Here is a 27,467-nt window from a genome sequence, read left to right on the forward strand (position 1 = left end):
AGGAAGGCAGCCAAAAGGGATTATGTCACACAACACACAATGCAAGAACCTAAAAATTCTTTATCCTTATTGCTCTGTCCCCAAAGTCTGGAATCTTATTGCAGCTACTCATGTCCTCTTATCATTCTCTTTCTTCTTCTCCCCGCAGACTCTGCCAGTCCATCTGGCTCTCTCTTTCGGGGGAGGGCGGGGGGACGGCTGCCCAGTGTGGGCAGCCAAACCTTTGATCTTGGTATTACCAACACCAGGCTCTAACCAACTGAGCTAACCAGCCAGCCCACATCTGGCTCTATTTCCTCTCTCATCTCCTGCATCTCAAAATGTTTCTTCAGTGGGAAACCCTATGTACCTCCTTATTAGCAAGCTTACGCCTTCTAACAGCTTCTTCTGACTGCGTCTCCCTCTAGCACCCTTCTGATCCAACACAACCATCTTCCCTGGGACCCTTCCACTTTTTCATGCAACATTCACTCAACAATTGTGTATTGGGCAGTGTCTATGTGCCAGGCATTATTCCAGATAATGGTTAGCAAATCAAATATGAATCCCTGTCTTCATGAAGTTCAGAAAATTCTGATGGAGGGAGAATGACAATAGATAGGAAAAACGAATGAAATAGAGATGATGCTAGATGATGATAAGTGATAAAGGGAAAAGTGAAACAGCAAAGCAATACTGAGGATGTGGGGTGATTGTTGCAATGCTGGTTTGGTAACCAGGAAAGGACTCTCTGAGGGGTTGGCACTGAGTAAAAACCTAAAAGAGATTGTCAGAAGTTGTGTTCCCAAGGAAGCAGATTCTGAGTCTGAGATGGAGGTGAATATGGAGTTCTCTCAGGACCCACACCTTTTAGGGAAGGAAAAGAAGTGGGATTAAGCAGAGAAAGTAGTTGGGCTGGGTTACCATTACAACAGAGCTTCAGCAAACCCCCTAACCATCCCCCATCTTGGGCACTGTGAAGCTGGGATGACCCTTTGGAATTATCCCAAGCTGGAGTGAAGAAGATGGGCCTTTATTCATCTACATTGACCAGGCATTGAACGCAGGTTTAGCAGTAAAGGAGGAGTGACCTTAGGTAATGAGACTCTCTTCCACTGGGGATAATTCCAGAGAGGGCTGACAGCTGTGAGTTGTCAGCTGACAACTTCCCCAGTAGCTGGGATAATAATTCAATCAATCCTCAAAGGCCAGGGGGAGGGGAGGGCCTGGGTGGCACATCAAAGCATCTAGGCTAGAGACAAAGCAGTAAGTCTTCCAGCTATTTGAGAGAAGAGCATTCCAGTCAAAGGAAACAGCAAGTGCAAAGGCCCTGAAGTGGAATGAGTTAGGGATATCCAGGAAGCAGAAAAAAGACTAATGTAGCTGAAGCTGAGTAAACAAAGGGGGCAGTAATAAGGTCATGGTATTTTAAGCTTTGGAGTTTGGCCAAGAAACAACATGATTTAAATTTTAAATGTAAATGTTAACATGCCATTTTGGCTATATTGAAAATAGATTTGGCAGGCAAGGGCTTAAAGGCAGAAGCAGGAACATAGGCTTCTCAACCTCATCACCATTGACATTTTGGATGGGATAATTCTTTGTTGTGGAGCCTGTCCTGTGCACTACAGGATGTTTAGCAGCATCCCTGGCTTCTACCCAATAGATGCCAGTGGCACCCTTCCCCAAGTTATGAAATCTAAAAATGTCTCTAAACATTGCCAACTATCCCCTGAGAGGCATAACTGCCACCAGTTTGGATCTCCTGAGTTAGAGGTTGTTACAATAATCCAGGGGAAAGATGATGGTAGCTTAGACCAGGGTGGTAGGTGTGCTGGTGGTGAATTGTAGTATCCTGGGTATATTTTGAAGACTCTGCTAGCTGACTAAATGTAGGGTGTGAGAGAAAGGGAGGTGTTGAGGATGATTCCAAGATTTTTGATTTCAGCAACTGTCAGCAAACATTTCTATTTGCTGAGCTTGGGAACAGTGTGATAGAAGGAGCTTTGTGAGAAACCAGGAGCCCAGTTTTGAACATGAAAGACTGAACAAATTGAATAATAATGATTAGTAACGTTAGTTCCTTCCCTGTTTTTTTCCCCCATTTTTGATAGTTATTTTTACTGTTATTTAATATTTATGTTGTTTTTATCTTCTTTCTGTGATTTTTAAAATTTGCATTGTGTTCTTTTGTACCAAGAATCCAATTGCTTCTTACCACCTCCAGTGCTGCCATCATTTCACATCTAATCATCACCAACCCACCCACATCCCAAGTCTGGATTACTGTAATAACCTCCCTTCCCTTTCTTCCCTCCCCTGACGCAAGTGTCAGCTTTGCAGCCTGAGTGGCCATATTAAAATTGAAATCACATCATGTGTGAGGAAAATGGAGTAGTTTGGTCAGGCCCCCTCTCCTCAGGTCTGGATGGGGGTGATGCAGCACATTCTTTGTAAACAAGTTGTGTAGGGGTGGAGTTAGTGCACATGGGTGCCTGGCTACTTTTATCTTGTTGCTATTCATGTGTGTTCTTCAGTGTGTGAAGCAGGGGCTCTGAACTGCTGCTAGGCAGAACTCGTGTCTAAAAATAGAGCATGTTTACTTTGCTGGCAGCTGCTCAGTTTCTCTTTGGACTGCCTAGCTCGTAGACGTGCGCGTGCGCACGCCTGCTGAGTAAAAATTATTATCTCTTAGACCAAGGCTCCAAGGACCTTTTTTCCTATTACCCAGCTCGTAGACCTGCGCGTGAAGCGTTTGTGACCCAGTCTGGGCACCTGGCACCAGGGGTCTGTGAGCTCCAGACCCAGCCCTAGCGCTACATCATATCACTCTGATGTCAAACCCAAAACAACTGTTCAATTGCCTGAATCATCTCCCTCCTATCATTCTTGAGCTCAGTAAACTTTGGCTTTTAATACTGAGTTCCGCTTGTAAAGAGAAGAAACTGGGCAACTGTCAAGGGCTATACAGAGGAGGCGTTGTCTGAGGCACGCTGGGCGAGGGACCCCTGCGGAGGATACACTGCAGTGGGGAAAAGCTGCATTTCTCAACCCTCACCACTGCGCGCTCAGGACCCCGGGCCCCAGCAAGCCGCAGACTCCATTTCCCAGGATGCCAAGGGGCGGGGCCGCCGGAAGACCGTGCGCCCTCCGCGGGGCATGATGGGAGAGTTGGAGGTTTTCATCATGGCGGCTTCCATTTCGGGCTACACCTTCAGCGCTGTGTGTTTCCACAGCGCCAACAGCAACTCGGACCACGTAGGTGCCGGGCCCCCTGCCGCGGCCACTGAGGGCCCTCACCCTTCGCTTCGGGCGGCGCCCGCGGCCAGACCAGGACTGTTTGCGGCTCGTCCCTCGGGGTCCGGGACTGGCCAGGGGAGCTGGTGACCCGGACGGCTCCCGCCCCTGGCGATCTTCTGCCGCCCAGGGCTCCTTCGCTCCCTGGAAGGGCCCCATCGACCGACGCCCTCCGCCGCCCCGCAGCCCCGAGACAGCTGTCTCCAGTCGAGCAAAGCTGTGCATCCTGGCCCCCTGCACTGTCAGGAGTCGTTTTTGGTGGAAACCGAGCGCCTGCCCCTCCCCGAGAGTCAGGCTTCTAGACTTAAAAGGGGCGCCCGGGGTCGGGAAGGAGTCGAGAGGCCAGGCTCTTAGTCTAGGAGGCGGGGGACGGAGCCCCGTCTGCCGGCCTCACAGGTTGTCTTGGGGTGCAGAGAGTGAAACCATGGCTGTCACTATTCGTACTTGTTAGACAAGGTTGTGTGTTTTCCTCGCCTCGATGGAAAATGGAGAATGTAAATAGGAGTGTTAGGTGCAGGGCCTATTTATATTTCCTTGAAGTTGCATGTTTAGTTTCTTGGTGAATGTTCTATGACCACGGAACTAGTGGCAATGAAATAGGGAAGTGACAGGCCCATGTATGAGTGATCGAAAATGCATAGACTTCAGAGCCCACAGGGGGAGCAGAGCCTCTCTGTTCGATATGTTTATTTTACGAACTGTCATTTAATGTCACTGGCCTCTGGTTGGAAAATCTTTGTGAAATTAGATAATTTTTCTCTTAAAGGAGACATTTAATTTGCCCACCAAATTGGGGGATTGTTTTAAGTGGTGTTAATAGTGAATGATTCAAATTCAGTACATAACTGTGGGGGGTTTTTTTGTGGTTGTCATTACAAAGCAAAATGGTACGCTGCAGAAGGAAGAACTAGATTTGGTTTTGCCAATGCCAATAGCTGCAACTGTGTTTTATATGTCAGCAATCGTAACTTCCATTAATAAAAAGTTATTTCACGGAAAGGTGATGCCATTAGTAAATTGAAGGAAATTAAATTAATGTACTTTTCATCTGTTCAGTGTTGATGGTAGAGATTAATGATAGGAATATACACACCATGGATTTTTTTTCCAGAGGCAACTCTGGCTACTACAGCCTTTGGTACTGCAGCCAGCTATTTAATAATGTAATGCAGTTCCGTATGTAGGTGGTTTGTGATACCCCCTGTGCCCATGGACTATTAAATGTGGGTTCAGTGATGCTTCTTTACCCTACCTTATTTCTTTCTATCTTTGGGGGGGGGGGGGCTCGCCGATAGGGGAATTGGAACCCTTGACTTTGCTGTTATCCTGTCTGTTTCTTAGAGTGCCTAGGAACATGAGGGGTCTTCAAAGAGTTCATGGAAAGATTTGTATTATCTTCTAATTCCGTTTTTCCATGAATTTTTTGAAGTACCCTCTTATCACAGTTTATGTTTAAAGCAAGATTATTGTAAGAATAAACAGCTACCTGTTAAAAATGGATCGTTTTTCTACAAACTGCAGTGACATGGCCATATTACTTAGATTGTTATTTATTTATTTGTTTATTTTTGACGGCTGGCAGGTGCTGGGATATGAACCCTTGATTTTGGTGTTACCAGCACCACACTCTCCCAAGTGAGCTAACTGGCCAGCCCCTGTTACTAATTTAATTCAAGAGATATCCCCTTAATATCTACTCTGTGCTAGGCATTGTGCTAGACTTCATGGAAATTTTTGCCAATGCCAATAGTTGCAGCTGTGTTTTATATGACCATGTCTGTTTACATGAACCTTGCTACTATCATAGTCATGGAATACTTGAAGTTAATTTCAATTATAAAGCTGAAGAACCAAAAGTTTTACTTTCATAGTACATACTTGTTTTGTCCAAGGAAGAAATTAATTTAAAACCACTTATTATTCTATGGAGCTCTGGTTAGCAAACTTTTTCTGTAAAGGGCCAGATAGTAAATTTTGTAGGCTTTAGGAGCCATATAGTCTCTTTAGCAACTATACTGTTGTAGGGAGAAAGTAGACATTGAAAATGAATGAGAGTGACTGTGTTCCAATAAAACTTTATTTACAGAAATTGAAATTTGAATTTCATGTAATTTTCACATTTTATGAAATATTATTTCTATTTTTATTTTTTTCAACCATTTAAAAAATGTAGAAACCGTTCTTAGTGTGCATGCCATACAAAAGCAGCTGTACATTAACAGGCATTAGACTGGATTTAGGTCCCACACTGTAGTTTGCCTGTTCCTGCTGCAAATAATCCAGGCCAGTAGATAAATAAACATACATTTTGTACTTGGCTTTTGAATGTCTTGATGTCACTGTTGATTTATATCACTGTTTCTCAAACTGAGGACTGTTATAGAGTTGCCGAGTAACCTACAGGACACCCATTTAAATTTGAATTTCAGATAAATAGCAAATAATTTTTTTTGTAAGTATAGCCCATATATTACATTAAAATATTTGTTATTTATCTGAAATTCAAATTTAACTTGGTGTCCTATATCTTTTTTTTGCTAAATCTGGCAACCCTAGACTGTAAGAATACTCCTAGCTATGTTTTTAAAATCTAAAGTTCTGTGGGAATATTAAATTGTTTTTTCATTTTGAGTTATTATTTTTTTGTTTGTTACAAGACAAAGCTTTTGTAGTGAGAATTCATTTATGAAAGACTTTCATAGGGTAAAAGCTTATTTTAGTCAGTGTTTTGCAAACTAGTAGTCATGGGCACGTCTTTGGGTCTGAGAGAATTTCTTTAAAGGCAATCTGTATATTATTTGAGTTTAAGAAATGACCTGTATGCAATGATTTGGGATTTTAAGATACTCCCCCCTCCAAATCAAATATAAAACTAGTCTATAAAGCACCCATCTCTCTCCCTTTACTCCCACAGGTTCTAACTTCCAACAGGAAATGTTTTTTTTTTTTCCTTTTTGTCTTTTTTCGTGACCGGCAACGGATTGCAACCCTCAGTGTTGCGCCCGTACCGGACCGGGACCGGCAACAGGATCGCAACCCTCGGTGTTGCACCCGCACCTCACTCAGCCAGTGAGCGGCCGGTCTGTATGTGGGATCCGAACCCTCGGCGAGAGCGCAGCCATGCTCCCAAGCAGCGCACTGTAGCAGTGCGCCACCGGGCCGGCCCCAGGAAATGTTTTTAAATTAGGAAACTTCTTTAATTAATTTGAAGGATCAACCTAGAATAGAAGGGTATATAGTACAAGAGCATTGTTTTAACAAATTTATTCAACTAGCTTTTGTTGAGCACCTACTATGTGTTAGGCACTGTGCTAGGTATTGAGATATAGCAATGAACAAGCACAAAGTCTTTGCTCTCATGGAATTTACATTTTAGCAGGGGATAGGCATTTATTCATTTATGTTAATATGTCATATGACAGATAGTGAGAAGACTAAGAAAAAGAATGCAGGGTAAAGAGGACAGAGTGGCTGGCAGATGTATTTCTGTTGGTCAGGCAAGGCCTCTCTGATAAAGTGCCATTTGACTAAGGACATGAATGAAGGGAAGGAGGATGCCATATGTGTATCTGGGGAGATTCCAGGACAGCTTATCAGTTCACCCCCTCTGCAGGAAAGTTATTTTGACATTTAGGGGATATCTTCTCCAAATGTGCTTGTGCTGAACATGACTGCAAGTACTCAAATAGTAGGTAATATACCTAATAATCCAGATTTGATTATGGTGATATATGCTCTCCAAAGGCATAAATAAGTTAACCTCTGCATTTATTAAAGGAAAACTTTCATGTGAATAATATGAAATCTATTTTCTGAAATCTTACTCTCCTATGCTAGCCTATACAAGAGCACTTAGTTGTCATTGTATTAACTTCTTTATCCTTTCATCATTAGCAGTGTTTTTAAAACAATGAAATAAATTGTGTGCTGTTTCAAGAAAGCAACCTTGGGATATTTCTGCTTCCTGAGCTTTTTGACAGTGATCATGAGACTTAGTGGGATTTAGGTAATGAATTCACTACTTACATTTACTTCAAAAAACAGGGAAGACTTGAAGGGATTAAAATAATATTTTGTCTTGTTATGGAATCCTTTTCTCAATCTAATTGCTTTAGTCTACTTGTTGGTTTATAGAATAGTAGTAGAATAGAATAGTAGTTTACATGGCAAGCTAATTTAGGTGATTGTTATAAGTATTATAAAATCATTTCCTTAATTCCTCTTAATTTCAGTAAAAATCATCTTTATTTTTAGTTTGCAACTATTTTCTTTTGTTACTTTTAGGAAGGATTTTTGCTGGGAGAGGTAAGACAAGAGGAAACTTTTAGCATCAGTGACTCACAAATCAGCAACACAGAATTTCTGCAAGTAATTGGTAAGTTTATCATTGACCTTAGAAATATCCTTTATGTATATATGTTGTTTTGTTCTTTGGCTCTTAACTGATTTTAATCTAAAGGATTAAAAGAGTGTATAGAAAGAAACTAAAATTATTTGCACTAACAAATGATATGAGATGTTTTTATAAGTTAGTGTAAACTTACAGTAAGTAACTGTAAGTTGTAGGCCTTCTCTAAAGCTCTCCCTTATACACCAACTGGTCTGACTTTTACTGAATTGATGTGTGACCACTTGATTGATCCTCTCTTCAAAACTACAGTGAGTTTTCAAAACTCAAGTTTTCAAATTAGGCTCTCCCCATTGCCAGTATCATCTCATATTATAACTAGTGGATTTGTTGTGCTGGTCTTTCCTAGAAGGATCTGGCAAAGATTTCACATTTGTTTACATGAGATATTTCCTAAACCTACACAGCCTTCTGAGGGATAAGCCGAACAGTTACTATGGGGGAGATTGCTGGGGAATATAAAGGAGTGTTTATCTTTGGATCAGTCTCCTTTTGATAATAGGGATCATAGTCCTTCCGGTGTACCTCAGGCAGATCACCAAACAACACATGCTGATACTCAGAACAAAGCAAGGTTCTTTCATTTCTTTATGCAGCTGACATTTACTGAAGAACTTCCATGTGTGAGGCGTATGCTGGGCAGTGAGAGGGATGCCCAGATACATCCCTGCTTTAGAACTGTGGGGAGCATAAGGCAGATATACAGAAATACAGTGCAAGATGAGTGCTGTGAGAAAGGAACAAAGAAAATCCCATGAGTGTGCAAAGTTGAGAGAAAAACTGCTAGGGGGGAAGTCTGTAAAGATGTCATGAAGGAGGTGAACTTAGGGCCAGTGGGCGGTACATTTGGAGGGGACACAGAGCAAGGAGTGTGTAAAACATATGTGGGTCTGGCCTATCGCTATGTGACTAAAATGCAGAATGTGTGAAGATGAGTGGTTTGTGGTTTGAAATACTGCTGGCGGGTTCGGTCATTTTGGGACCAAATCATCAATTTCAAGCCTATTCTGATAGCCCTCTGGTACATGGACTGGGGAGCAAGGGTGAAGATTGAGGTGGAGGAGAATTGGGGGAAGACAAGAGACTGAACTGTTTCCTAAAGGATCAAAGCTATAAGTCCCATTCACCACGATATCGACTTGCTAAGTAAAGAGTTGATATGTGTACAGATTATAGCTAGTCTTTCATTGAGGGTGTTTTTGTTTCATAGGACGTCTGTGCAGTTATTTATTAGTTGCACCTGGGTTTTCAAAATTAATCTGGTAGATGAAGGTTAAATTGCCAGATGCAGTTAACTGACAGCAAACCATGAAAGAAAGGGCTCTCTTATCTGCCGTGATTGCAAAAATAGCATTTCTGATTTATATTCTGGTTATTTATTTATTCACACCAGAGCTGTGAAGAGATTTTCTGGTATAGCTTAACCTTCAAAATAAGATATAAGTAAAATAAATTGACCACATTTATTATTTGTTGAAAATGTCTGAATCCATGCACAGACACCTTTACTCTTCAATAAGAACTAATATAGAATTTTCACATTTTGAATATGAAACATCTGTATCTTGTTTTGAACACCTATCAATTTAAAAAGGTAACTCACTTTAAGCAGAGCTGTCTACCCTTAATTCTAGAAGTGGTAGGGAGGAGGCAGCAATAGAAAAGTGTCCTGGGTACATGAGGTGGTGCAGTAACAGTTACTGGAAAGAATGGAAGGGGGAGGAAAGAAAGTGTCAGCCTCTTGCAGCAGGAAGCAAAGCCAGAACAACAGTACCACACAGTGAGGATTTTTAAATATATGTGTGCAGAGAGGCCATGTGTACTTCATGAAGAGCAGTCTAGCATGTGGATAAGCCGTGGAGGCAGGGGAAACTCTGGAAATTCCAGGCGAGGTTGCACAGCCTCTGCCTGCTGCCAAAGGTCCACTGTCAGTTAATGTTTCCTTCAACTTCATTCTGATCTGCAGCTTTTTCATGTTTGAGACCATCACTCTGTTTTTTTCATGGAGTGCTTAGTACTGCAAAACGTCTTAGAAAGTTTTAACATCCTTCAGAAAATACATGTTATTTAGAGCATGTCTTTAGTGCGCATTTAAGCCAGGTTGTAAATTATGTAAGAATCTGCCAGGGTGGATTGATGACAGGAGTATGCATTCAGAGTTCAGAACTTACTCCAGGGATTTTATTAAACAAGCTAGTCTTTTCTTTAAAGTAGAAGATGACTTTTTCTTTTCCCTGAACTCTGGGTAATATTTTTGTTACAAATGTTCCACATTCTAATTATTAACAGAATCTCTGAAATAACTTATGATTGTATACTATATCATTTTTAGTCGTAAAAGGAGGAAATATTTCTAGATGAGGTTTTCTTATTTGCATCACTTATATCAACAGTCATAGCTAGGCCAATGAACTTTTCTTTCTTGTGGAAGTATTGCATTTGTGATGTGTTTTGGCAGTATTAGCACAAGTACAGAAGCTAAAAGGCATAGCCCAATGTCCTTCAAGGCTGTGGTTTCATTTTAATTAAGTTAAAATTACAGCTGGAACTCTGAGGCTATGGCTGTTTAAACAGCAGGTGATGACTCACTCTCTAGGAGAATTTGATTAATAGAATTAAATTGTCAATTAGTCTTATGGTCTTATAAAGAAACCCAGACCCTAAGCCCCCTAAAGAGCTTGAAGAAATTGTTCACTCTGGTTAATCACTGCAATTTTTCAGAAGCCGTTAGGATCAGCTTATAAATGACTGTTTCCTGCGATACTGACCGTCTTTGAAAGGGTTAATAGACTTTCAGATTCCTTCCCCTTCAAAACACCTGGCCCAAGCTGTCATGAGTTGTGAATTGGTTATTGATGGTAGGATGGTTACAGCCCTTCTCTCCCCAAGCTGTCCTCACAGCTTTTATCCAACTTGATTAAATGCTTCCACTTACTGGTTACTTTTTCCTATTATGCTTTGTTTAAATAGTTAAGGTTGAATAAGGCATACAATAACTACATGTTCCTGAGTAAAACTTTTCCAATGTGTGCTTATCATACACAGACAAATGGGAATAGAACTTTCATTCTCCTGTCTACTTTGTTCTGAGAATGTGCCCCCAGTGTAAATGTTAAGAAGTCACACTGCCTTCACTAGTGTACACGCAGCACCTATGTGGGAAAGGAAAACTGTCTTTTTATTGCCTGAAATTTTGGTTAAAAAAAAAAATTCTGAACTATTTTATAGTTGTCTGTGTCTTACATGATTAACTGAGATGTTATTTCTTGTTTCTAATTACAGAAATCCATAACCATCAGCCTTGTTCAAAACTTTTTAGGTAAGCCACGTCCTTCTTTGTAGTTTTTAGTCCTTATTTAAAAGATTGATTGATTAAAAACTACTGAATTTAGGCCTGTAGCTGATAATGGTTACAAAGTCACAAGCATAACTGAGGGCACCCAAATTCATTTACTTATTGAATGCCAACTACGTGCGTGGAGCTGTGTTAGGTTAGGAGAGGGGGAGCGGGAAAGAGTAAATTATGGCCTCAGTGATTTAGAATGGAAGCATTCCCCCTTAGTCTCCCTATCAAGGGCTCTTCAACCATGCAGGAGAAAGTTAATCGGGGATCACATATAGATAAATAATTTAATGAGTGCTTTTAAAAGGAATAAAAAATGCATTTAATATACACCAGTTCCATATTATGACCAACTAAAGGACAGAAAGAGAAAGACATGGGAGGAGAAGCATTCAGAAGGACGAAAGCAAACAACAGAGAGATATCTGGAGGGAAAAGGATGAGAGATAAAACGTCCAGTATCTCTCACTCGCTGGACTTCTCCCAACTCCGTGTTTTGTAAATTCCCTGAGGCCCTACTTCTTCCCCCTTCGCAAAAGCCGGGCCAATACTTTCCTCCTAGTACTGCCCACACAAGTACAATTCAGTGTACTTGATCAGCACTTCTTGCTTAACACCCTCCAGCCCCTGCTACTTGGCTGTTCCTCCTACGTGTTCCCTCCGGCTTTCTCCCTAACCACTCTCCCATTGTCAGCTGCTCAAACACCCAGCCCCCTTGTACCCCAGAACCCCTGAGGACTTGAATCACATTCACCTCCCATACATCACCCCTATACGTTGATTATTTCAGAAGACGGTCATCATGCAAGATGTCTACCTATAAATGAAGCCTCAAAGTAGCTGAGAACTTCACCTCTGTTAGATTTACACATAACTGAAAGAGGACTGGAGAAGCTAGACGATCAACCAGCAGTTCATTTGAAAAGAATCTCAGAGCAAATGAAATGTTTCAGGCCCTGGTCCACAAAGTGCCTCTGTCCAGTCTATGAAAATGTCAGATTTGGCCCTCACTATCCAAAGCTTCGCTGGGCATGCCCTGCTTTGATCTTCTGAGGAATTCCTTAAAACTCTTGTCAACAAAGTAGTACCAAAACAAAGATTTAACTGAATTCTTAGAGCTGAAAAAAACCTTAGAAATAATTTTTCTATTCCAAACTTCTTATTTTGCAAAAAAGGAAATGGAGGCCAGATAGTTTAAGTGACTTGCCCCAGATCATACAGTGAGAAGCAGAACTGGAGCTGGAACTGGAATCTCCTGACTCCCCATTCTGTTTTTCACTGTACCTTGAATTCTTTCCGGCCTTGAAAAGCCTGTACTTATGGTGGTGGGAGGATTGGTGGAGGGATGGCATTCCTAAGACCATGACCAATGGTAGAAAAGTCCGGCATGTCATTACACCCAGATTGCTCACCACGGGATCCTGGTCCCCTTGATCTGTTTTGGAGGTGAGCACATTAGTTTGAAGCTAGCCAGACCTCGCTTGAAATCCCAGCCCTTCTATCTACCATCTCTATGATTTGGGGCAAGTCACTTAATCTTGGTATCTTTATCTACAAAATTAGAAATGAACCTTGTTAAATTGTTGGGCTGAACTAATACCTCCTAGCATTGAGGCAAGAATGATGTAACATGAGAAAGCATGCAGCCAAGTGTCAATAAGCATTCAACAAATGTTCATTTCCCTTTTTCGTTTCTCAGAAAATTAGCTACTACTTTATCTTTTTTCGTAATTGATATTTAGAAGCAAAGAAAAGTTGCCACAGCCATTTGAAGCCCCACATTTTGTAATTACTTGCTATTAGTACCTCCCACATGTGGAAGTAGTATCTTTTCAGTGTAGCAATCTCTTGAGTATTCTTTGATGCAAAAGATACCTGATATCAGGAAAGCATTTACACTGATTTCTCTGCATGTACCTATTGAAGAAAAGCAATTATATCTTTTTTAGATGCCCTATGGACACATGTGGCTAAGCATGTCCATGTTACAATACTATGTGATTTTAATGAAATTTTTAATTTTTTTTTTTTTTAAAACTAGTTTTTATGACTACGCAAGCAAAGTTAATGAAGAAAGTTTGGACAGAATTCTTAAAGATCGGAGAAAGGTATGTTCTATTCATTGCACAGTCTGATTCAGAAATCATTCCATGTCTTATCACCCAAACTTCAAACCAGAAAGGAACTAAGCATGTCCATGTTACAATACTATGTGATTTTAATGAAATTTTTAATTTTTTTTTTTTTAAAAACTAGTTTTTATGACTACGCAAGCAAAGTTAATGAAGAAAGTTTGGACAGAATTCTTAAAGATCGGAGAAAGGTATGTTCTATTCGTTGCACAGTCTGATTCAGAAATCATTCCATGTCTTATCACCCAAACTTCAAACCAGAAAGGAATGTAAAATGGAACAATGAGATTTGATGTTAATATGTGACATTTCTATTAAGTAAATTTTTTTTTTTGGTGGCTGGCTGGTATGGGGATCTGAACTCTTGACCTTGGTGTTATAACACCATGCTCTAACCAACTGAGCTAACCTGGAAGTCCTAACTTAAGTAGATTTTAAAGGTAAATTGTAGATGTGAGACAGTGTTTAAAGTATATCAATAGAAAAAAATTTAGGTATTTATAGTATGATTTCATTATGTAAAAATTAGAGGAAAAAAATGAACTATAATCTGAAAAGTTAACATTTGTTCAACTGACTCTAGGTGGTTCTTTTTACTTGTAATTTAAAAAATAAATTTGCAAATATTTAATACACGTGCATTTTATAATCAGGAAAAATATTTCTAAAAAATGTCGATTACAATTAAACAATTGAAGATGAACACAGATATTTTTCAAAATGTTATGTGTTTATTATTTCTATCCGTATATGCAAATAATATTCTGGTTATGTATGGTAAGCAAGTCTAAATAAAGTTGAAAATAAACCAAAGTTTTGCTGCTGCAGTATTGTCTGATAGTCTCATTTATAAATTTACTCTGCTGTACCATGTATGGATTTTACAGTTTTACCTTGGAATATTAATTCCAGAAAAATAGATTGATTTTCCAACCATCACTTTGAGGCGATGAAAAGCACCAATAAAAGTTTTCAACTAGTCAAATGGAAAACGAAATACCTTTGTTTAAGGATGTCAGGACTAAGTGTAGGTGGATTAAATCAGCGGACTTTCCACTGATGGGTATATTCCATGTAAAGAAAGAAAGAAAAGCAGGTAAGGATAAAAGGAAGAATAAGAAATGTGCAATGACAGGTCAGAAGAAAGGCAGAGTGGCTTTGTGTGTGATACTGAGCTCAGGAGGTGCTTAGTCCTGGCAGTCTAACCAAACTGCCTGCCCAGCAGGCAAAGGGTGGTAGAGCAGTCACAGGCATCACATGGTTCAACTCCCTCATTTTCAGTGATTTGCCCGAGAACATACAGTCTGGAATCTCTTACTAGTCCATTCCGCATCTCCCAGACCCACCTTACATCCTCATTTATTTTCATATTTTAGATTATGAACCTTTATCATACTTTCTAAAACTAGAATTTGTTCCATGAAGATTCTTATTGGAGCAGTTTTCTCTAACATCACCACATATATTAAAAGTACCAGGAAGTATTTTTTTAAGTACATTTCAAAATTTTAAGTATGAGAAATGAATAAGGATTAAGAATAGGTAATTCATAAAAGAAAAAAGAAATTTGCAAATAACCAAGAAATAAATGAAAAGATGTTCCACCTCAATCAGGAAACACAAATTGAAACAAGGTACTTTTTTTTTTTTTGCACATCAGATTAGCAAAAGAGTAAAAAGATTGGTAATGTCCATTGTTGGCAAAGCTGTGGGAAATGAGGAAGCAGTAGTTGGAATGCAAATTGATACAGACATTTGAGGGGACAGTTTTATGATAAGAGTCAGAATTTTAAGTGTACAGTTCCACCTGTAGGAATCTGGCCCAAGAAAATAATTAATTACACCTGGGCACAAAGATAGGAAAAGTTGGAATTATTGAACATTTTAACTGAACTCAGTCCGTGTTGTAAACATTTTCCATGAATTGACGCATTTAATCTTTGCAGGAGTTCTATGAGGCAAGTGATTTATTTTGCAGTTGAGACAGCTAAGGCTAAGTAATTTGCTTAAGGTCAGCAGCAGTTAATGGTGGAACCAAGGTTTAAACCATGTAGTCTGGCTTCTTGATCAGTGTGCAAGGGTGTCTGCTGCTTCATTGTTGAGTAGTGAGGACTTTGAAAAAAATCTAAGTGTCCACCAGTGGGGAATGGTTAAGTTAATTATGTTGTTGCCTCCATACTATGGGATACAAAACAGCCATTAAAAAGAGAGGTTTTCGGGCCAGCCCGTGGCTCACTCGGGAGAGTGCGGTGCTGATAACACCAAGGCCCCGGGTTCGGATCCCATATAGGGATGGCCAGTTCGCTCACTGGCTGAGCGTGGTGCTGATGACACCAAGTCAAGGGTTAAGATCCCCTTACCGGTCATCTTTAAAAAAAAAAAAGAGGTTTTCATGTGATGACGTAGGAATATCTCTAAGTTACATTAAGTGACAAAAGCAGTATTATAGTTTGAACCCATTTTGTTTAAAAACAAAAGTCTGTATGGGTGTTCTGATGTGCAAAAAAGATCTGGAATGAAGCCAAACAAACTTGGGAAGGGGGAGGGATGGTATTGATGAAGGTAGACTTTATTTGATAAGTTTTTTCTTTTAATGATCATGTATTCTATAATTGAAAAAAAGAAAAGGACTGTGTAGTCTTTTCAATAGTAGGTAGTGACACACTTCCAAATTAATTTTGGGATTTTAAAATAGGATTAGCTGTTTTCAGACACAATAGATCAATCATAGGTTGTTATTTGGGATTAACTTTGCTTTTCCTGGGGCCAACGGTCTCAAAAAAGCTAAAAGTTGATCTGTAGTTTTGATTTCATAGAACTTTGTTCTAAAACAAATGTTTATGTTTTTCTTTGCAATTAAAGATAGGAGTTTGTTCCAGCCATCTACCAAAAAAAAAAAAAAAAATCCTCTTTTACCAAATAGGAAAAAATTTGAACAGACACTTCACCAAAGAGATGAGGATGGCGAAGAAACACATTAAAAGATGTTCAATATCATTCATTATTAGGGAAATGCAAACTAAACTGATATTTGTTGAGGGCAGGAACTACGTTTTACATTTCGTAGTATTTCCTGTGCTACCTTGTACATAATATGAACTCTGTAAGGATTTTATTTTATTTATTTTGTTTGTTTGTTTTTGGGTTTTTTGGCATCTGGCCAGTAAGGGGATCTGAACCCTTGACCTTGGTGTTATCAGTACCACACTCTAACCAAGTGAACTAAGTGGCCAGCCCTTCACTCTGTAAGGATTTTATTCAAAAGTCTAAATTTCCATTATAAAAGCAGAAATGATATGTAATATTTAGATGACAAAACTTTATAATTGAACCTAGTTTGGATTTTTTTCCTCAGAAAAGGCACAAACCTGTGTCTTCACTTCAAAAGGATGGTTACTTGCAAAAGTACATTTAAAATATTAGGCTTAAGATAGAGGCTAATGTTTTGGATATGAAAATTCCCCAGTAGGTCTTGGTGTGGTCACAGGCTGAATTACTATTCTGGCAGAATCCATATTGTGTTTACAAAGTTTCCACAGTCCTTGGGGGTTTTAGGCTAAGGCCAAACAAAGCAAGTAAGAAGAAGGATTTCTGCCTTCTGGAAACATCTGCTCTGAAATAGGTAACAATAAACATAATAGCCATTCTAATATCATCATAAGGCCAAAAAGAACACAAGCTAATGATGATAAATATGCCCGGTATTGAGATAATTGCTTTGGCTCCAGAAAATGTAAGTGAATGTCTAACAGAGAATAAAGAAGAAAGTCTGTGTGAAAAAATGGCTATGAAACTTCAGCAGAGATAAGGTTTTAGGGAACAATCCATAATTCTTCATCACGGTTCAACATAGCTATTCAAAATGTGCTTTTCAGAATCAATGTCTTTGTTTCTCCATAGCTTTGCAACTAGCTTGTTTGTTAGCTCTGAAAGGTAGAATTGTAGATATCACCAATGCAAATTAATTTGGCATCTCATCCTTCATTGATCAGAATGATAGAGAATCTGTTTAAAATTATTAGCAAATGTCAAATAAATAAGTTGATTATTATCAGTTGATATCCAATATTAAGTTAATATTAATTAAGTTCCAGCATCTCAGAAAATATAGATGGAATAAAACACTTGGAATCAACATTATTGAAAAGCACTCTTACTCATCCAGTAGCCACTTTCAGGATTCTGTTCCTGAGTATTTTGTGAAAACAGCCAGTGTGCTAAGTGCCGTTGAGGTCTTTGCAGAGAGTCAGAGGAAGTGTGAAACATGCCCCAGTCCTACACAGGAGGTCATTTCAAAGTTAGGTACTGAGTACTGAGTCTTAGAATGAAGTGTGCCATGTTCACATACGTCGATACTTCTAGCCAACTGATCACTTTCTTACTTATTCTTTTTTTTGTTGCTTGTGTTTTTGTTTTCTTCTCTTTTCTTATCCACTTACTCTTGAAGGGAAAACTACTTTTAACTTTTTTATGACCACCATCATGTGACTAACGTAGAATTTGAAAGTTAGTATTGAGCGGTGGAAAAAGGCAGCCTGGTTCCACGTCTGTTTTTTTTTTTTTAAAGGTGACCATTAAGGGGATCTTAACCCTTGACTTGGTGTTACTAGTACCATGCTCTCCCAAGTGAACTAACTGGCCAGCCCTGGTTCACATCTTGATTGTCACTCATTGCCTGTGTGACATTGGACAAAACATCTCTTTTATAAGATAGTACACTGAAAGAAAGGTTTGAGTTTTCATTTGAAGGATATCAGAACTAATTGCTTTAATCTAATTGGAAGCTGTGCTTTATGTTCAGTAGTACTCCTTGAAGTCAGGCACTATGGCTTATTTCTTTGTTCCGTGTAGTTCTTTGCATGTGATATGAACTCACTGTAGAAAACATTACTCCCTTTCCCAGGTAGTTTGTAATAATTAGTGAAAATATTTGTGATGGAGCTAGTCAGGGGCCTGGCACAGGGGCTCAGCAAAAGTTAGTTTACTTCCTTTCTACATGAAAGTGCCAGGACATAATCTCAATTTACTGTTGATTTTAATATGACACTAACAGTTTTAAATTACCTTTACGTCTTAAAACAGGATTCTTTTTTTTTTTTGTCTTTTTCGTGACCGGTAAGGGGATCGCAACCCTTGGTGTGGTGTCACCTGCACCGTGCTCAGCCAGTGAGCGCACCGGCCATTCCTATATAGGATCCGAACCCGCGGCGGGAGTGACGCTGCGCTCCCAGCGCCGCACTCTCCCAAGTGCGCCACGGGGTCGGCCCTAAAACAGGATTTTTACTCAGAGTTTGTTTCAAAGAAGGAAGCTATATGAAGATTGATCTTCTACTAAAGAATTAGACTGTTTCTGCAACAGAAGTTTTCAAATTTCAGCATACAAAACAAAAACTCAAGGAACTTATCTTAAATTCACATTCCTGGATTGACCTTTAGAGGTTCTAATTCTGCAGACTTGGGGCCCAAGAATCTGCATTTCAGTCAGCTCCTCTCAGATCTCTCTTATGTCATCTGTCTTCCAGATGCCTAGTAAACCACATTATGAGACATATTCTTCCAGAGAGCATACCAGTTTAATTCACTTAGTCAATTTAGTTATGCTATAGTTACAGCTGACAAAGCTAAATTTTAAAAATAGTTGTATTGAGGTATAATTAACATACAATAAACTGTACATATTTAGGCTGTACACTTTGATAAGTTTGATAAATTTATATACCCATGAAACCACCACCATAATAAGATAGTGAACATATCGATCACCTGCATAAGTTTTCTTGTGCCCTTTTTTAATCCCCCCTTCTTATCTCTCCCCACTCCCATCCCTTTCAACCACTGATCTCCTTTATGTCACTATAGGTTCTTATTTTTTAGAATTTTGTATAATAGAACCTATTAGCATATACAGTACTCTTTTTTGGGGGGAATGCAGTGTTTAGCTTCTTTCATTCAGCATAATTATTTGGGAATTCATCTACGATGTATATTAGAAGTTTTTTGGTTTTTTATTACTGAGTAGGATTCCAATGCATGGATATATCATATTTGTGTATCCATTCACCTGCTGATGGACAATTGGGTTGTTTTTAGTTTGGGGCTGTCACATGTAAGCTACTATAAATATTTGTTTATAAGTATTTGTATGATACATTCAGAATTAAATTTGTAAAATTCACACAACTTTTAAGACTTTTTTCCTCCTGTTTTTGTTGCAGAAAGTCATTGGGTGGTACAGATTCCGGCGCAATACGCAGCAGCAGATGTCATACAGAGAGCAGCTTCTCCATAAGCAGCTTACCCGCATCTTGGGCGTGCCAGACCTCGTCTTCCTTCTCTTCAGCTTCATCTCCACTGCCAATAATTCCACTCATGCTTTAGAATACGTTCTCTTTAGACCAAATCGAAGGTAAAGAAAGCTTTCCCACCAGCCCCACATAAACAGAAGGATGTTGGTACAAGTAACTGGGATTCATGACTTTGAAAATATGTGTTATGGTGCATTTTGTGGCATCTTTAAAGAAAAGCTTTTGTAATTCTCTTCAGCTAGTTCTCTTTGTAGTTACAGAACTTATTTTCCTTGTCAGTTTTTGTATAAATTAAAAATGTTTTTATATCAAGAAGCATTAGCAAGACACAATTATTATGCATAAATTCTTTTAGTAATAAACAGCTAGAAATGATCATTTTCTCCTCTGTAATCCATTAGGTAGAAATAGTTTTATTGCTGTGAAAGTCTGATTATAATCTTAAATCATAGATTTCAAAGACAAAATTGTAAAATTGATCCACCTACTGGTTAATGAGGGTTTTGCATTGTGAACTTGTTAAAGTAAAAGAACATATGATTATATGATCTTGTTGTCTGCCTATACATAGCAAAAAAGTTTCCCCTGGAAATTCACTTGTAGAAAAAATTAAATTGAAATCAGTGAAAATAGCTATCAATTGTTAAATAGCCATTTCCAAGATTTCATTAATTAATCAGTAGATATTTCTTGAATACTTACAAGATGCTTAGCACTGCATCAGTCACTGTGGGGATGCAAAAGATGTATAAGATATGACCTCTGCCCTCAAGAAGTTTATAACCGAGATTCTATTTTAAGAGAAGGGAAAAAATTGCTAATTCATGCATCCTTGAGTTGTCTGCAGAAGTAGGTGCTCCATGAGACCTTCTGTTAGTTCACCAATGTCAGAGACTAAGATTCCTTTTGCCATACCCTTTTCTTAGAGTAGAGTGATACTTTAACATGATATCTTTCTCGATTTTCCCCACAGGTATAATCAAAGGATATCACTTACTATTCCCAATCTAGGCAATACCAGCCAGCAAGAGTACAAAGTGTCTTCAGTGCCAAATACTTCTCAGAGTTATGCCAAAGTTATTAAAGAACATGGGTAAGTTGAAAGGTAAAATGAGTTTTTTTCCTTTCTTTTGTCAACAATATTTCATTTGTTAATAATATTTAAAAGATGTGTGGAGAGATGCGAAAGAGAGTTTGAAATGGTTGAAATTGAAGAATGCAGTAAGGTAATTCTCTAAGCCACCACCAGCAGATATCAAAATTTTATTCTTATTAAAAAAGATAGTTTACTTTTACCAATTATTTTTTATCATTTGCCACAATTTTTTTTTTATAATTGATACAAAAGTTTGGATAGAGTATGTGTATTTCTGAGGTTCTAAAAAAAAAAGATAGTTTACTTTTACCAATTATTTTTTATCATTTGCCACAATTTTTTTTTTTATAATTGATACAAAAGTTTGGATAGAGTATGTGTATTTCTGAGGTTCTAAAAGTGAAACGTAGTCACTGAAAAATGTATAGGTATTAACTGTTTTTTAAATTGTCCTGGTAATGTGGATTCTTTTTTATTTCTCTTCTGTAATTCTAGTAGTATGGGCATTATTGCTTAGACATTGTCACCTTAGATTCACAGCATTTAAGTAATAGATTAAGGTAGAAATGATAGGAAAAATGACTTTCGGGGGGCCGGCCTGTGGCTCACTCGGTAGAGTGCGGTGCTGGAAAAATGACTTTCAGGTTCATGGCAATTATAACAACTTTGTGACATCTTTTTCTGTCCGTTCTAGTACTGACTTTTTTGACAAGGATGGAGTAATGAAAGACATCAGGGCGATTTATCAGGTTTATAATGCACTTCAGGAGAAAGTGCAGGTAACTGATTTATTTACTAGTTTTCATCTTATTTGTATTGCCCAAATGCTTTTAATTCTACTTTAATTTTTAATAATCTTCCAACTGACAAATGAATTGTGGTCCAAAAGTCAGAATAATGTCAGATCTGTAGCGTACTTGCTCATGACTGCCTACAAAAGCCTGTCTCACTCATTATGTGCCTGAATTAAGACTCTGAAGTAAATTATTAATACTACCGTTTTAAATGCTTGTGACCCCATTTGTAATAATGTTTTTTCTTGGAAAATGTATTTCGAGTTTAAAGAAGGGTAGCTAAGAACACATCTATCTCCATCAGTTTTATTCTAAATAGAGATGACACCGAAAGGCACCCATAACTCGGTACAGCTCAGCTTCTTTCATTCTAATTCTCTCACTTGACCCCCAGCTGCTCTAAGTAGAGATGATATCAAAAGACACCCATGACTCAGTACAGCTCCTTTGTTCTAGTTCACTCACTTGGTCCCCAGATGCCTCCATCGAGTGGGAGGATTGAACTGGAGCCTGTTCATTCCTAGTCATTCATGCAACAAATATGTATGGAAACAGAAGCTATGAGCCAGATACTGAGCTAGGTGCTAATGATACTTTCCTATGATGTGTTCTTAGGAGAAGTTTGTTCTAAACCCCTAAGAACAAAAGAGCCTTTGAACTTGCCTTTGAGGACAAGAAGAAAAGTGGTAAAGCTGAAAAAGCTCTCCCAGGCCTGAAGAAAGCCTGGCTTTAAGGAAGAAGATCCAGTATCTAGAGAAAGGAATGAAGGCAGCTACTGAAAAAGAAAGAAGCAGACTGAGTTCAGCCTGGGGCAAAAGGAGAAAGCATACAAGGGCAGTTTCCAGCATTAGTGTTCCCAGTTAGGGTTGCTGTACACTTAGCAGTATAGGAAACTTTGTACAGGCTCCCTGGTGACCAGCCAACTTTCTGGAAATTTCTGGTATTTCTACTATGGAAGGAACGTGCATTGGAGAACAGCTTTTTGTCCTGAATTCATGACCATGCTCTTTTTAGACTATCTGCCCTGGCCAGAGGACTTCAAAGTGGCTCTTATACATTTCATCATTGATTGAATAAGTCCTGATCTGAAAATACCAATATAACATACAGTGCTCTGAGTATAAATGGCCAAATTACATAGATGCAGTCTCACAGTTATCTTTTATTAAACCTTGACTTTGAAACTTATTTTCCTTTTCAACATTCCCTCATTAAGTTGAAAGCATCTCATTCCTGTCTTTTCTTTTGTTCGTCCTTTGTAAGTTAGACTGGTATCAAAAATTCCCTTTTCCTCTCATTAAAAATGAATAATTAAGCGAAAAGATTAGATCTTTCCTATCTTTATTTTTCAAGAATATACAAGCAAAATAGTATAATTATACTAAAATTAGGAAAGCAAGGCTGGCTGGTTAGCTCAGTTGGTGACAGCATGGTGTTAAAACACCAAGGTCAAGGTTCATATCCCTGTACCAGCTAGCTGTCAAAAAACCCAAAACAGCAAATTAGTGAGCCATAACAATAATGATTTCTTGTGCCTTCATGACTTTGTTCTACCTTACGTGTCTGCTTTTTAACTGAAGAAACCATCTGGGCTTTTACTTGGGTTGTATCAATGCTGAATGGGAGTGCCTCATGCTCGAATCTGAAGCTAACTCATCTTGTTGTCAACTTTTCCTCAGGCAGTGCCATAACAATAATGATTTCTTGTGCCTTCATGACTTTGTTCTACCTTACGTGTCTGCTTTTTAACTGAAGAAACCATCTGGGCTTTTCCTTGGGTTGTATCAATGCTGAATGTATGGAGTGCCTCATGCTCGAATCTGAAGCTAACTCATCTTGTTGTCAACTTTTCCTCAGGCAGTGTGTGCAGATGTAGAAAAGAGTGAGCGAGTCGTTGAATCTTGTCAGGCAGAAGTGAACAAATTAAGAAGACAAATCACTCAGAGGAAAAATGAAAAGGAACAAGAAAGAAGTAAGTTTCTTATTAATTTTACCATTCAGTATCAGGGAAATGTCTTGTTTTAAACATCAAATTATGCCATAAATGACATGCCTCCTTTCTACACTCATCAAGCCCCCCACGTTAAGCTAAATAGGGGAGGGCATTCTCTTGTTGCTAAGCTTTTCCAGAGAGGAAGTATTCCTTTTCATAGTATCTCTCTCAAGTCTCTGAAACTGGATGAAAAAGAAGACCAAAGGTAGAAATGCTGAAGCGGAAGTTAGGATAAATCCCAGGAAGTGATAGGTGCAGATGTGTTTGTATATTGAACAGCGTGATCTATTTACAGTGAAGGTGATAGCAGTTACAGGTTGAGCATCCCAAATCAGAAAATCCAAAATCCAAAAGGCTCCTAAATCTGAAACTTTCTGAGCGCTGACATGACTCTCAAAGGAAATGCTCATTGGAACATTTTAGATCTTGGATTTTTGGATGTGGAATACTCAGCCAGTAAGTATAATGCAAATATTCCAAAATCCAAAAAAATCTGAAATTCAAAACACTTCTGGTCCCAAGCATTTTGAATAAGGGATACTCAACCTGGACTGTGTTAACCCTGGCATGCCTAGCATGTAGGGACTGTGTCCTGTGTTGATTATAGTCACATAAAGGAGCTACCTAAAATTCTTTTAACTTTATATTTGATTCATAGTCAGGGTCATGATAAAGGCTTTAGATGTCAGGCTTTGGTAGCTGTGAATGAATGGATGCTATTAAGCTAAGGAACCAGCTGATTGATGAGAATTAGGTCCAAGAATCTAATAATTTCAGCATGGTAACAGACATGTTTGGTATAATACCATCAGATTTAACATTTGTATGTGAAATTTATAAAATATATGAGAAATAATATCAATAGTATAATGTCAACATTTTCTAATCTAATAAAAAACATATAATCCAATTAAAATGTAATTTTTATTTCCAGGCAAATGATGTCTGATTCATTTTTTTCTAGAAAAAGTAAAAAATACAAACAGGGATTTAGAGTAGTTGAATCAAATGTAGAATAGTTGAATAAATTATGGTGTGTTATAAATATATACAACTATAATTTGCCAATTTACTATTTTAAAAATTAAAATTGAAAACATTATGGTACCTTTATATGATGGAATATTATACAGCCGTTGAAGTGAATTTGGGTTAGTGCCCAATATATAATCTTGTTTGTTTGTTTGTTTGTTTTGGTGTCTGGCTGGTACAGGGATCGAACCCTGCACCTCAATATATACATACTTAAGTGATAAAACTAGGAAATAAAACAGTATAAACAGTGTAATCTCAGCAGTGTTTAAAATACATAGATACACACACAGACACACACCCACACAAAGCTGGATAATAAAACTGGAATTCAGAAAGGATTAGTGATTTGACTAAGTAACACAGCTAGGAAGTGGGGGGCCTGATACTTAACTCCAAATCCTGTTCTCTTTTCAGAGTTATCTGGCTGATAGAATTATGGGCAATTCTTATTTTCTTTGTTCCTTTCTAAATTTTCTAAATTTTATATGAGTGTGTATCATTTTTATAATGTAAAAAAGAAAAAGGTTACTTAAAATTTTTAAAGCTATATAGGCTGATAGGCGTAAGCTGTTTCAGAATATTCATAAAAATGTAAAGTTGTGTTCTAGTACCTGGAAGACTGGCCACCTAACATAGGGCTTTTAACCTTTTAAGGACAAAGAGGTGTATAAATGTATTGTAACAGGTAGCTATAAAGAAATACGTTCTTTGATGTGAGGAAAAATCTCACATTCACATGACTTTTAAAGGGTGTTAAGGACGTTCAGTTTCATCCTTTGGTCCCCACAGTCTTTGAGCACAGTGAGCAGCAGATAGGGGAAATAGCACAGGATTTGGTGTGACAAGACCTGTGTTCTGAGTTTCAGGGCCCTACTTCTAGTTGTCCCCTTAGTCAAATCACTTAACCTCTCTGAACTCTGGTTTCTTTCTTTCTTTTTTTTTTTTTTTTTGTCCTTTTTGAGGCTGAGCGCGGTGCGGTGAGCCTGTGAACACACCAGTCATCCCTATATAGGATCCGAACCCGTGGCGGGAGCGCCGACGCACTCCCAGCGGCACACTCTCCTGAGTGCGCCACGGGCTCGGCCCTGAACTCTGGTTTCTTTACCTAGATAATGGAAACAATAATAATAATGATGATGATGATAACACTTCAGAAGGTAATTATGGGGCATAAATAAATTAATGTTTAGTGAAATATTTCGTAAATTATAAAATACTATGCAGTTATAAAATAATTAATAGTAATTATCAATTTCACTGCCTCGCCATTTTCCAGAACATTCAGGTTGACCATGTAATTCATTGAGATGAAAAGCTGTGAAAATATGGAAAGTGTTACAGTATTCTTCCTGTTTTCACCCAGGACTGCAGCAGGCGATGGTAAGCAGACAGATGCTGTCTGAAAATTTGGAACCAGTGTTCAGTCCTCGTATGCCCTATTCTGGGTTTGCAGCTGAAGGTAGAAGTACACTTGAAGATGCAGAGGCCTCTGATCCTCCTCCGCCTTATTCTGATTTTCACCCAAACAATCAAGAAAGTACTCTGAGCCATTCTCGCATGGAAAGGAATGTTTTTATGCCTCGACCTCAAGCCGTTGGCTCTTCTAATTATGCTTCCACCAGTGCGGGACTGAAGTATCCTGGAAGTGGAGCAGAACTTCCTCCTTCCCAAAGAGCAGCTGGAGACAGTGGCGAGGAATCAGATGACAGTGATTATGAAAATGTGATTGACCCTACAGAGCCCTCTAATAATAGTGAATACTCACACTCGAAGGACTCGAGACCCGTGACACGTCCTGATGAGGACCCCAGGAACACTCAGACCTCCCGGATTTAAATAAACAAAAGAAACTCTCCACTTGGCACTGTTTTTCTTAATTGCTTACTGAGAGAGTTTTTTTTGAAGACTTAACCTGCGGGGAGAACTGCTTTCTTAGATACCTTGACTCCCGGGAGGAGAGTCCTTGTGCACAACTGGAGAAGCCTCCATCTGTTGGTTCTCACCTTCAGATGCCGTGTGCAGGTTTCACAACAGAATCATTAAGATAATCAAATTGTCCTAATTCTGATGCGATTCATGGATGTACTGGTAAATTAAGGCAAGTCAAACTTATTAGTGTACTTTCTGTTCTTTAAAATAAATTGGAAATTAGAGACTAAGCACAATTAGTCTATAAATGTTCTATAAATCAAAAACTTACCTCTTGCACTATCATGCCTTGAAATTTACTTTTTCAAAGGGAAATTGAGTTTAGCAGCAGCCTTCAAAGAACTTCTTTCTATGATGAGCCAAATTCATCTTTGCCAGAAAAGAAATTTTGATAATTCCAAGAAGCCTGATTGGAACAAATCGGATATACCTTCTCTTGTCTGCATGACTTTGTGAGATTCAAAGAGAGGGCTTTGTTTCAACTTTTTTCTACTAGCTTGATATGTATTGTCACTTAAAATGGTTGCCTTTAAAAAAAAAAATGTAGAAATACTAACTACCAGTAAGTAATCATCCAAATAAGTATGTCATAAAATAAATTATTTTTCTCTTGGTGGATTACAGTGACTACTGTGTTGCGCTAGCACATTTATGGTCTTTGTAGAAATACTAATTACCGGTAAGTAATCATCCAAATAAGTATGTCATAAAATAAATTAATTATTTTTCTCTTGGTGGATTACAGTGACTACTGTGTTGCGCTAGCACATTTATGGTCTTTGTTCTAGAGTCTTAAAGGAAGGACACACAGCAGTGGAGAACAGAAAGGAGTTATGTATCAGACTTGAGTTTTATGACGAACAGATTCCAAAAACAGTGGATTTAGCTGAGTTCATATGTGAGGGATATAATTCATTTAGATCTTCCGACAAATCCTAGTGTTAGTTTTATTTGTGGAGGAAAGACATTTATTAAACTGTTTGGGAGTCTTGGTGAATAAAGATTCATTTCAAATCTGAATGACCATACTTATTTTTTTTTTTAAGTTGCCTTTTGGGAGATAATTAAGGAATGTGTAGAGACTGTCAGGACGCACTTATTTTTTTATTTAATTTGTGCTTGTTTTCTAGTTTTGCCCAGAATGTGTGGAACCACT

General features: G+C 38.4%; 1 protein-coding gene across 1 annotated transcript; it reads left to right on the plus strand.

The window, feature by feature from the left end:
• The first annotated feature begins 3,141 nt into the window (after positions 1 to 3,141).
• FAM175B (family with sequence similarity 175, member B) lies at positions 3,142 to 26,239 on the plus strand. The gene is made up of 10 exons (XM_008579916.1): positions 3,142 to 3,237; positions 3,407 to 3,517; positions 7,561 to 7,651; positions 10,967 to 11,003; positions 13,069 to 13,135; positions 19,375 to 19,565; positions 20,438 to 20,557; positions 21,255 to 21,339; positions 23,212 to 23,326; positions 25,746 to 26,239. The coding sequence occupies exons 1-10, from the start codon at positions 3,142 to 3,144 to the stop codon at positions 26,216 to 26,218; spliced, it is 1,386 nt and encodes a 461-aa protein (XP_008578138.1). The 3' UTR covers positions 26,219 to 26,239.
• The last annotated feature ends 1,228 nt before the right edge of the window (positions 26,240 to 27,467 follow it).

Source organism: Galeopterus variegatus, unplaced genomic scaffold (genome assembly GCF_000696425.1).
Source record: "Galeopterus variegatus unplaced genomic scaffold, G_variegatus-3.0.2 Scaffold1982, whole genome shotgun sequence".
Lineage (NCBI taxonomy): Eukaryota > Metazoa > Chordata > Mammalia > Dermoptera > Cynocephalidae > Galeopterus > Galeopterus variegatus.